The sequence below is a fragment of the Sciurus vulgaris genome, assembly GCF_902686455.1.
Source record: "Sciurus vulgaris genome assembly, chromosome: 6".
Lineage (NCBI taxonomy): Eukaryota > Metazoa > Chordata > Mammalia > Rodentia > Sciuridae > Sciurus > Sciurus vulgaris.
Genome location: NC_136466.1, coordinates 58,251,461 through 58,264,045, shown reverse-complemented (window position 1 = coordinate 58,264,045; position 12,585 = coordinate 58,251,461). Strand labels below are relative to the sequence as shown.

The following is a 12,585-nucleotide window of genomic DNA, read 5'->3' as shown; positions in this document are numbered from 1 at the left end:
TGTTTTTGAAAAAACAAACAAAAATTTTCAATTCAGGACCAGTATCTAACATGTACAATGTGAAACAGGTATGGTTATGACCCACATTTCTCACTGCTACAGCACTCTCGCCATACACTTCTACAGTGGTTAGTGTGCGTCATTTCATGGAATCCCAGTACTAGAAAAGATCTCAGAGCTTATCAGATCAAATTCCTCATTTACATACAGTAAGCTGAGATTCCCAGAGAGCCGCAACTTCAAGCAACAGGTGAGTAGAAAAGCTGTTAAAAGACTTGTTAAACATTATAAGAGATTATTGGTTTGGTCTAGGCTTCTACACTGGGGCCTAACAGACCAGATATCAAAATTATTAAATTAAATATCAAAATTGAGTTGCTCTTGGTAAAGTTCCATGTCATCAAAACAAAGCTTAAACTATTCATCCTACCTTCTAAGAAACCCCAGCGTAAATGAGATATAAATTTCCCAAACAGGTCAGTTTCAATTTTTTTTTGCCCAGTCGAGTGTAATGGTGCATGTCTAATTCCAGAGGATATGGGAGGCTGAGGCAGAAGGATTGCAAGTTCAAAACCAGCCTCAGTAACTTAGCAAGGCCTTAAGCAACTTAGTGAGACTCTGTCTCAAAATTCAAAAAAAAGGTCTGGGGATGTGGCTCAGTGGTAAAGCACCCCTGGGTTCAATACCCAGTACAAAAAAAAAAAAAAAAAAAAAAAAATATATATATATATATATATATATATACATTTTTATGTATCTGTATATTTCTGCGTTAATCCTTACACAAGGAAAAGGTAACATGTACTAACTTCATGTGAGTTAGTTATTTTTCTGTTGCTGTCTGTCTGCCCTCTCCTAAGAGGAAATTACTCTGAAATGACCAACCTGCTTTTTGATCTTTGTTTCTGCTTTTTTCAGCCTATGTCTATAAAACCACCTTCCTCTTCATGGCTCATTAGAACACGTTTTCTATTTTGTGTAATGAAGTGTTGCCTGATTCTGGAAATGAAAATAAAGCCAATTAAGATCTTCAAATCATTGAATTTTGTCATTTGAAAGAATTAAGTGATCTGTTACTTAGTTCCATAACTAAAATCCAAACTAAAATGACTACCTTGCCTAGCTCTTACTCTTGTTGAAAAGTTAAATTATTTAAAACTTGTTAGAAAAAAATAAAGTCTTTATTACAATTGCATTCAATAATCAGAGAAAATACTAAAAATCGTTTCTTTGCCATGATGCTGTGGTATTAAAAAAATATATATCTATACTTGGTCTTTGTTCCAGTTTCCTGGAACAGAACTTCTAAAACCCTTGACACTTCCTGAGTGATAAAGTGAGGTAAGAGGCATTTTTTGTTATTCATAATAACTCCCTTTCCACAATAACTGAGTTTATGTCAACAAGGCAACTCTTTGTAGTTCTCCAGATAGCTTCAAAATGAGAGCTGGTTGCCAAAGAAATAAGAGGATTGGAGCTTTCAGCCCCAGTCCCTAAACTCAAGAGAAGGGATAAGAAAGGAACTGAAGATCGATCCAATCACAAACGACTAATGATTTAATCATTCATGCCCATATAATGGGACTTCCAGGAAAACCCCAAACAATGGGATTAGACAGCTTCCAGGGTGATGAACACAGAAGTGCCAGGAAGGTTGCATCTGCAGAGGACATGAAAGCTGTTATGCCTTCCCCTATACTATGCTCTAAGGATCTCTTCTATATAGCTATTTCTGAGTTGCAGCCTTTATAATAAAGGTGATATAAAGTAAACTGTTTTCCTAAGTTCTATGAACTATTTTAACAAATCATCAAGCCTGAGAAAGAGGTTGTGAAAGCCTCCAATGTACAGTAGGTCAGTCAGAAGTACAGAATGCCTGAACTTGCAATTGGCATCGAAAGGGAGGATGAATAACCCCACCCTGTGGGGTCTGCACTAACTCCAGATATTTAGTATCAGAATTTAAATTAAATCACTCAGCATGTAATAATATCTAGAGATTTGGAGAGCTGGTTGTTGATGTGCAAAACCTGATACATTTGGTCAAAACTTCTGCTACGTAGAAACAGATCCTAGTAGTACCTTCTATTACCTAATGCACAAGAGTTACAAAGGTTTTTGCAAAGATGAATGGAATAATTTAGTGTCTAGAAATAGATCCACAGATGTAGGATCAATTAAATTTTGACGACAATCACAAAGGTAATTAGAGACGAGATAATCTTTCAACAAATGATACTGAAATAACTAGATATCCTGATTCATATTGTACACCCTAAATAAAAGTTAACCAAAAATGAATGATGCATCTAACGTATAGCCTGAAGCTAGAAAACTAAAAGAAGAAAATTTTAGTGACTTAGGCTAGGCAAAGATTTCTTAGATATGACATGAAAAACTGATCCAAAAAAGAAAGTGATAAACTGGACAAAGTCAAAACTAAGAACTGCTCTTCAAATTACGCCGTTGAGGGAAAACAAAGATAAGAGACATACTTAAAGTAACTGTGCATCCTGTCTGATGAATACTCTTTCTCTCTTTTCTTGAATTCTCAAAACTCAATAGTAAGAAGTCCAAACAAAAGGAAATAAATGACCCGGCCCCCAAAATGGGCAAAAGATTTGAGTATACACTTACGTATAAGGGAAGATGTCCAATATCTTTAGCCATTATGAAAGTGAAATGAAAAACACCATGGACAATAATATACACACATTAGGATGACAAAAAAATTAAGACAATACTAAGTACAAGTGAGGATATCAATGTGGAACAACTGGAGCTCACTGGAGCTTATAATCAGTCCTAAGTAAAATGATACAGGCATTAGAAAATAGTCTGGCAGTTTCTTTTACAAAAGTTAAATTTGAGCCAACAATTTTACTCCTTAGCATTTACTTGACTAATATAAAAATCTACATTCACACAAAACACTTCTATATTTGACCAACTTTATGTGTAATAGCCTAAAACTTCCTTTGCAGGATATGGTCCATACACACAATAAGAACCATCTCTATATTTTATACTATCCACAGATACTTCGTAAAAATAAAGTTCAGCTGGTATGTTGAACAAGGAATCAAAGGGTGAAAATAACAAAAATGTAATAAAATTATCAAGAAGAAAGAAAACTACTTAGATATTCTACTCAGAATTCATCTACTATAATTAACACACATACTCAAAATCCTCTGCAAGAGAGGCAAACTACCTACTTTATTCTCCCCAGAAAAAAGCAACCTTGTGTACAATTCTGAGGAAAAACTCTGGACGTACAAAAGGATTACAATGGACCTAACATTCATTTTGCATTAATCTTCTAGAAAATATATTCTAATGAGCTGATTTACAAAAAAATACACTATGCAGTGTTATTAAGTCAAATAAGGAAAGGTGAAGTGACAAATATGACATCTTCAGACCAGAACTGGATGCTATCTATCATTGCAAATGAGCACCAGAATAATCCAATTAAATTTTGAAACCAAGTTAAAATATTGCTAATCATTACAGAAAAAACCCATGTCAAAAATTATTCACGCTGCAAATTAGTGCAGCCACTCTGGAAAACAGTGTGGAGATTCCTTAGAAAACTTGGAATGGAACCACCATTTGATCCAGCTATCCCACTCCTTGGCCTATACCCAAAGGACTTAAAATCAGCATACTACAGTGATGCAGCCACATCAATGTTCATAGCTGCTCAATTCACAATAGATTGTGGAACCAACCTAGATGTCCTTCAATTGATGAATGGATAAAGAAACTGTGGTATATTTAAACAATGGAATATTACTCAGTCATAAAGAATGATAAAATCATGGCATTTGCAGGCAAATGGATGAAATTGGAGAATATCATGCTAAGTGAGATAAGCCAATCTCAAAAAACCAAAGGACGAATGATCTCGCTGATAAGTGGATGATGACACATAATGGGGGGTGGGAGGGGTTAGTTTTAGGATTAGAGTTAGGGCTAGGGAGGGGGGCAAGAATGGAGGAAGGAAGGACTGTTTAGAGGGAAAAGAGGGGTGGGAGGGGTGGGGGGAAGGAAAAAAATAACAGAATGAATCAAAAAACATTACCCTATGTAAAATTATGATTACACAAATGGTATGCCTTTACGCCATGTACAGAGAAACAACATATATCCCATTTGTTTACAATAAAAAAAATTATTCACATAGAAGAAAAAGTAAGCCCGAATCTCCATCACATTGGCTTAGGACCAGAATTTCTTAACAAGACCCCCATAATGCAAGAAATAAAAGCAAGAATCAATAAATGGGATAGATTCAAACTAAAGAGGTTTTTCTCAGCAAAGGAAACAATTAATATTGTGAAAAGAGAGCCCACAGAGTGGGAGAAAATCTTTGCACACACACCTCAGACAGAGCACTAACCCCCAAAGTTTATAAAGAACTTAAAAAACTTTACATTAAAAATACAAAAAACCTGCGGGCTGGGGATGCAGCTCAATTGGTAGAGTGATTGCCTTGCAAACAGAAGGCTCTGGGTTCAATCCCCAGCACTGCCCCCCCCCCAAAAAAAAATCAATAAATGGGCTAAGGAACTGGGTAGACATTTCACAGAAGATATACAGGTGATCAAGAGATCTATGAAAAAGTGCTCATCATCCCTAATAATTACAGAAATGCAAATTAAAACTACCCTCAGATTTCATCTAACTCCTATTAGAATGGCTATTATCAAGAACACAAGCAATAATAAGTGTTGGTGTGGATGTGGGGAAAAAGGTACACTCATACATTGGTGGTGGAGTTGCAAATTGGTGCAGCTACTCTGGAAAGTAGTATGGAAATTCCTCAAAAAACTGGGAATGGACCCACCATTTTACCCAGCTATCCCACTCCTTGGTTTATACCCAAAGGACTTTAAAATCAGCAAACTACAATGATGCAGCCACATCAATATTCACAGCAGCTCAATTCACAATAACTAGATTGTGGAACCAACCAAGATGCCCTTCAATTGATGAAGTCATAAAGAAAAAAATATTATGGCATTTGCTGGTAAATGGATGAAGTTGGAAAATATCATGCTAAGTGAAATAAGCCAACCCCAGAAAATCAAAGGCCGAATGTTTTCTCTTGATAAGTGGATGACGATATATAATGAGAGTGGATGGTGGGGGAGCGGAGGGGATGGTGATGAAGAGAAGAATGAAGGCACTTCGGATGGTGTAGAGGAAAACAGGGTGGTAGGGGGTGGGGGGACAGAAAGATAGTAGAATGTAACAGACAGTATAAAACTATGTATATTTATGATTACATGAATGGTGTGAATCTACATTGTGTACAACCATAGAAATGAAAAGTTGTACCACCATTTGTGTACAACGGATCAAACTGCAGTCTGTAAAAATAAAAAAAATTTAATTAAAAAGAAAAAAAAGAAAGAAAAATTATTCACTTGCCAGGAATGGTGGGGCATGCCTATAATCTTAGCAGCTGGGCAGCTAAGGCAGGAAGATCATGAGTTCAAAGCCAGCATCAGCAATTTAGTGAGACCCTGTCTTTAAATAAAATGCAAAAAAGGACTATGGATGTGGTTCAGTGGTTAAATTTCCCTGGGTTCAATACCTGGTACAATGTGTAGTGTGTGTGTGTGTGTGTGTGTGTGTGTGTGTGTGTGTGTGTGTGTGTGTGTGTGTGTGTGTGTGTATCTGAGTTACCTATAACCTACAAGTAGTGTTTTACTGAATCGAAAACATGCTATATGTAAAACTAAGAAAATCTCATGAAACTGCTGTAGAAATATCTCTTGCAGCCTTTTCAAACATTTCGATGATCTGAAAAGTTACAACTTCAAATGAATTACTTTTAATAGACAAGAAGTTTAAAAAAAAAAAAAAGAAAAGAAAAGAACTATGGAGCTGAATTATAAGAGAGCTTCTTGCTTGGGAATGCTAGAAATTAATAGTTAATAGTTTTGGATGAAACAAAAAAAATCAGTGATAACCTGTTTTTACCAATATTAAAAGCACTTTTTGTCAAAATGTGGAAAATGTTTTTCCTCACTTCCAATGTTTTGCAACAAAAATGAGGAGGTCTTCAATTATTTTGGAGAAAGGAAAAAGATGTAGACATTTAAAAAGGATTCACAAGCAGAATATGCATAACATTTACTTTTACTGGAAAAAAAGATGTAATTTTCATTTTTGCTCTCATCTATATATGGGATAACATTTATCAAAGCAACATTGCATTTGACAAGTTACTGTTTATGTCAAAACCATGGTATGATTCTAGCAGCCAGGTCTGAAAAAATAACAGTACTATTACTATCTGAGCAAAAGCTCAAGAAAACTGGATCTTATTTGACTTAGCACTGTTATAAACCCAGTGTCTATCACAAAGTGCTCAATAATTATCTGCTGACTGACTGAAGTACAGGTAATATAAAACTTCACCTTAGTCATATACTAGGCAGGTTCATACTGATTGGAGATTTTTCAGAACTACATGTCTGAAATTTGATGTAATTTGGGTTTTTAATTGAAATGGCATTGATCTGTTGTTAAATTAGTTAAATGTACCAAAACACAGTGGTTGAAGAATCTTTTCCTTCCATTGCTAATTCATTCATTCATTAATATAGTATGACTCAAAAATCAGAATTTATACTGTGTTCATCTTATACGTGTTCAGTTCCCTGAGGCTATCCTCTACTCTCTTTAAGTGAGTCTATATGCACATTAATTGAGGATGAGAGTGTGGTTTGTGTAATCTAGGAATTGTTGATATGAATAAAGTCAGTACCATCTAATTATAGAATCACAGCAGGATTCACACAAATTTTGTAAAACAGAAGCTCTCAAGAACACTGACTGATTTGCAGAACAAGAAAAACTCTTAGACGCCCAGCAGGCTGAAATAATTTAAAAAGTATGAATGCATCTTTCAGGCAAAGCAGTGTGCCAGAGATGAAGGCCAACTCCATCAGTTAACTAACTGGCACTAGTCTTCTTACCCTGTAGGAGGCAAAAAACTGAAGGGATGATTTTCTAACCTGCTGCCAGTGACTTTAAACAGCATTCCAATTTCAATTACAATCTAATCAGTCTGAAACTAAGTATTTTTTATTTCCTAAATTTTGACTTTTCCAGAAACCATGTTTCCATATTAATTGAACATTATTATACTTGTTTGCAAGTTGGCAGTATAAATTCATTGTAAAAAACAACTACAATTTTTCTAGACATCTGTTTAATCTCTAAAATGTATTATTTAAGCCAATGCTAAAATTAACCAAAAATATAAAATCTCTATGGTAAAAAGTATACAACCCTAGGAAAAGTAAAGATTTCAACATATTTCCAGAGTGAGAAACAACCCTTTTACAAAAAGAATGAGACATTCACTATTAATAAAATAAAAATAGATGTCATAATTCAGTTAAGAATCAAGATAACTAAAACTGTTGAACACTGCCTCAAAATAGTTTCTTTAATTTTTTATAAAAATAAGAGTAAACATCAAGTTTAAGCAGGGACTCTTCAATTTAAAAATACTAAGAGTGTTTCCCAATCTTTGAATAATATTTTAGGTATAACATTTCCTTATCAATCAACTTAAAAGTTCATAGAAAAGCTTAGATGGGTCCCCAGATATCACTATTACCATACCATTCCTCCATTTCTTTCTTAACACCTTGATTCTCTGGATTGTTCCAGTTCTATCACCCTCCACTAGTAACCCTTACAAAGCAGGCAGTCAAATCAAGTATCCAGTGGCTGGGCTGTAGGAGATCCATTCCAGGTACTCTTGATAACACCCTAAAGTACCGTTTATGGTTAATGACCAACAGAATTCTTACCTATAGACTGAGGCTCTTCAGTTTTACACCTTCATATTTTTTGTCCCTTTAAAATTCTGTTGAACAAAAAACATTCCTTTTTCCATAGAGATTCCCTGCTATCATCATCCTGTATTATCATTTAACTCTCCTGAGTATTCTACTAAATGCTTTTTGGAGTTATCATCATGTAATTCAGATTCAAATTGTTAGGAAATAGTACAGGTACTTTTATCAAGTAAAGAATTTACAGAGTTAAAATTTTCTAATTCTCTTCCATTCTTCACTTGCTGTTGTAGAATTATTACCAAATGAACAAATCTCTTATCAATTTGTTACTTTACATTTTGGTAAGAAAACTTTCATTCAGGAAAGTTTGATTGAACACTAAACCATTCAACTTTATCAAATTTCAAGCTGGTTCCCTAGTGTTTCTCAAAGGTGAGACATGAGGTTTTTTATGTTTTATTGTGAACTTATGGATTTTTATCATAAAGTTTTTATTCAAATTGGTTATTTCAAATATTAGAGTTGTTCAAATTATCCAAACTTCAGCCAGTGTTAGCTTCTTTAAGTTGGTTCCTTAAGTTGGCTCTTGGGTACTTTTGATATAACTAGTAGCTTCTGTTATCTTCCTTACTTTTGGATATGAAGTGACTAAGACCATTTCCTGTCCACATCTGGAATTAGTCATGTCTCTAAGGTTCCCTCATTCTTTTCAGGGGAAATTCACAACATGAGACTAGGGATGCTTGCTGCTACCGGGTTGGTCATTTATTACAAAGTCATTTTAATGGAGAGAGCTAAAAATTATATACTTGTGGGATAAAATGCATGATACTACATATATAGTATTTCCAATCATGCATATGGGGTGCAAGTTACCTTGATTTTATAATCTACTATCTCCCATGTGGGGAATACTAGTTTTCCATGATACCAAGACTCTTTGTTGGAGAGCTACAAGTCCATGAGTCAGAAACTCAGGAAACAGAAGGTCTTACATTAACTGAAAGAATCTTGAGGAAATACTACAGGTGAAGCAGCTCAATTTCTATTTTACAAAGACCAGTCAGGTGTCTAAAGTCACTAACAAGAAGTGAAAAATAAGTGCCTTCTAATGTGTTATATCATTTGGTCCTCTCTTAACATTAACAACTTTCTCTTTTATCTTCTTTAGGACTATTTCAGCAAATGTGCTAAATTTTTATTTATACAACTATCTGGTAATAGAATTCCAAATTTTATGATATAATGGTCTTTCTCTCTAAAGGGTCTTCCTTTGTAAACTTCCATTTTGAGGAAACATTAGTAAAATTATAAAACATATGAATTTGCTGGAACAGAGCTTCACTGGTTCTCACACTTTCCCTGGTACCCAATATAGAAAACATTGGATAGTTTCCAAGGTAGATAAATTTGTGACTATCTGTATGTACGTAAAGTATTAGTAGTAAAGAAAAATGAAACGAATTTTGGGCACAATCCAGGAAAATTTATACTTTCCAAGATTCAGATTCAAATGTAAAACGATCCAGGGTTCATGATGTCTGTGGTTTCATGATCCATTCTCATAAAGACTCACAAACTAGATGCTAAGGTTTGAGGATATGGAGAAATTCTTTGATGACTTGCTGATGCCCTGCAAATACCCAACACCACACCCTTTTCTCCTCCTACTTTTAAACCCAATAATGTCAGATAAAATGAAGCATTTAGTGTTGTCTGATTAACTCTGTTAGACAGATTCATATTTTGCATTCTCGTATAGTTCAATAAGACTAATACAAACATAAAAGTTCAGTAAACAATGATGCTTGCTCAACACAGTGATAATCATATCGATATGAGCTACCAGCTTCCCAGGGCTTACTGATTTGAATCCTCTGGTGTCTAAAATAGATGAAAATTATGGTAAAAATGAAAAGCTCAATGTGGCTCTCTGCCTCCCTCACAAAAAATCTAATGCAGCTAAAGAACAAATTTTGATCACATAATGTCAAATAGGTATATTCAAAATAAACAAGTCAGATGGAACAGGTGGATTCTATTCTCAGTCGATTTGTTATGGACTTCACAGGTGCTGGTTAACATTCTCTGCCTTTCCTCCAGGGTTCTCCTCACTTCAACTGGTTGATAAGTTTGATTTGGAAAATGGAATTCTTTTCTTTTCTCAGGGGTTTCAAGGTCATTCTCTTGTTTTCTTAGGTGCATTCTCTGGGAAAGGCAAAATCACAGAAGGCAAATCTTGCAGACTCCAATGAAAGAGGCCTCAGGGTGTTCACAGAAGACAGCTAGACTTGAAGGTATAAATTCAAAGTCCCAGGCACAACTCTCACAAGCTCTTAGAACATGGGGAAGGTACTCCCTCAGTTTCAATGAATGGGAAAATAAGATTATACTTGTACAATACTGACCAAATACCAGGATGCATGTTTCTGATCCAAGGGCTGAAGCTTAGGAGAAAGTAACAAGGTGCAGCCGAGTTTAAAAAAAAAAAAAAAAAAAGGCTACTTAGAAGATCCATCTTGCTACCAGACTCACTGAACATTTTAGATATTTCAAATCATACATGTGTTGTAAGAAAATGGTTTAATATAAAACTTTATATTCAAATATAATAGTTTGGTAGTGCTCAGTAACAACTTCCTTGCCTATACACACCTGGTATATTCCTTCTATTAAGGCAAAAATAATTAAAAATAAGATTTAAATCTAAATCTATTTAATAATTATAATATAATGAAGTGAAAATGACTGAATTTACCTCCTCTTACAAATCCATTAGTAGCTATTGCTGATGTAGACAATCCTGTGATTGTTGTCACAATAGTGGCCATTGTTATTACAAGGACTGACAGACCTTTAGGGAGAAAGGAAAGAAATTGAGAATACATGTACTCTTAATTAAACTTGCCATTGGCCTGAACATTTAAATTTACAAGTTAAAATTTAGTTACTTTTAATCCCATTTTTGAAAAATCAAATCAGAATTATGAAAAAGTAAAATTAATTTAAGAATCTTGATAATAAAGGAAAATGCCACTCAGAGGGACTCCTTTGAATTTTATGAGATTGAGAACTCACAGGAATGTGCTATTTTATTTATTGATTATGCTCAAATTATGTAGTAAGTAACTTCACTTACCTATTCCAGCTTGACCCACAATCCATGACAACCTAATAAAGAGCATCACACCCCAAATGTTCAACATACAACGTACCTGGGAGGAAAAAAGAGACCACAACACAGATGAAGAAAGTAATCAAGAATATAAAGTAGAAGAACATACCCTGGAAACTATAGAAGATGTATAGATTTTAAATCTAACGTCTCCTTTGTAAAAGCTTAATGAGAAAGCTTACTTTTTAGTTAAATATAATGTAACATATAAATGCATGTGTATAAATAAATGTGCTCATCACAAACATCAGAAGCAGGAGAAGTAACACAAGAAAGGTACCAAAAATGCTATGACTTAGCAATTAAAAATAGTTCACATTCCCTTTAACATAAGTTTAAATCTTGCTTATTTTTTTACAACATCCTTATTTCATGAGTAGTTAGCAGATTAAACTATTACATTTTTTTCAATACAAAATGTTAATTGTTCACACGTTTTTAAAAAAATTATAGTCTAATTATTCTGCCATGCTTTAGGTATTTTTTTTTTTTTTTTTTGGCTGTTTAAATTACTTCTGAAAGTTTCCTCATTTATCAAGAAAAATTTGGTTAAATTAATAAGTATCCTATCTCCTCTACGGAATATCAAAAAAGAAAGGAGGCACATTAATTTGGTCTTCATACATAGTTAAAACAGAAAACATAATTCTCTTGAGAATCGATGATAATATTAGGTAGGTTTTATAATCAACAGAAATGCTGTAACTCTCAAATTAAGTCTGTTAATACATACTAAAACACCCTTGATCCAACCAAACTTCACGACTCCTTTACTTTCTGCAGTGTATGTGACCACAGCATCTCTGGTTGGAGTACTTTCTTCCCCATTTGCAAAGCCATCCTCAAAAGGTTCCTAGTCATAAAGAGAAATGTACATTATACTTAAGAATTATTAACTGTGACTGATACATACATACCCATTTTACAGCAGCACAATTTACAATAGCCAAACTATGGAAACAACATAGATGTCCATCAAAAGATGAATGGACAAAGAAAATGTGGTATATGTACACAAAAGAATTTCATCTAGCCATAAAGAAAAATGAAATTATGGCATTTGCAGCAATATGAATGGAACTAGAGACCATCATGTTAAGTGAAATAAGTCAAACTCAGAAGATCAAAAGTTGTATATATTCTCTCATATGCAGAAGCTAGAGAGGAAAAAGGAAAAGGAAGGTGATGGTCTCCTAAAAATTAAAGGGAGGTCAGGAGAGGAAAGGGACCAAGGGGTGAAAGGTGGAAAGGGATGTGCCAGGGAGTGATATTGGCCAAGTTATATTGTTATACTGTGTGCATGTACAAATATGTAATGACAAATCCCATCATCATGTATAACTATGATGCACAAATTTAAAAAAAAAAGTGGGAAGGGGTTGTGGTTCAGTGGTGGAGTACTTCCCTCACACACCTGAGACACTGGGATCAATCCTCAGTATCACATAAAAATAAATAAAATAAAGGTATATGGTCCAACTAGAACTAAAAATATGTTTTTAAAAAAGTAGGGTAAAGAAAGAATTATTAACTATGAGTTAAAGAAACTTATTTTCTTCCTAAGTAGCCTGGCTCTAGGTA

General features: G+C 34.3%; 1 protein-coding gene across 2 annotated transcripts in view; it reads right to left on the bottom strand.

Moving 5' to 3' along the window:
* Positions 1-12,585, bottom strand: part of SLC12A2 (solute carrier family 12 member 2) — a 102,223-nt gene that overhangs the window by 64,309 nt on the left and 25,329 nt on the right. For both annotated transcript variants that reach the window (XM_079143449.1, XM_079143448.1), the window contains exons 2-4: positions 11,738-11,857; positions 10,969-11,044; positions 10,588-10,683 (exon numbers count right to left, since the gene is read on the bottom strand). In XM_079143449.1, the coding sequence (XP_078999575.1) occupies positions 10,588-10,683; positions 10,969-11,044; positions 11,738-11,857 (292 nt within the window). The remainder of the gene's footprint in view (positions 1-10,587; positions 10,684-10,968; positions 11,045-11,737; positions 11,858-12,585) is intronic.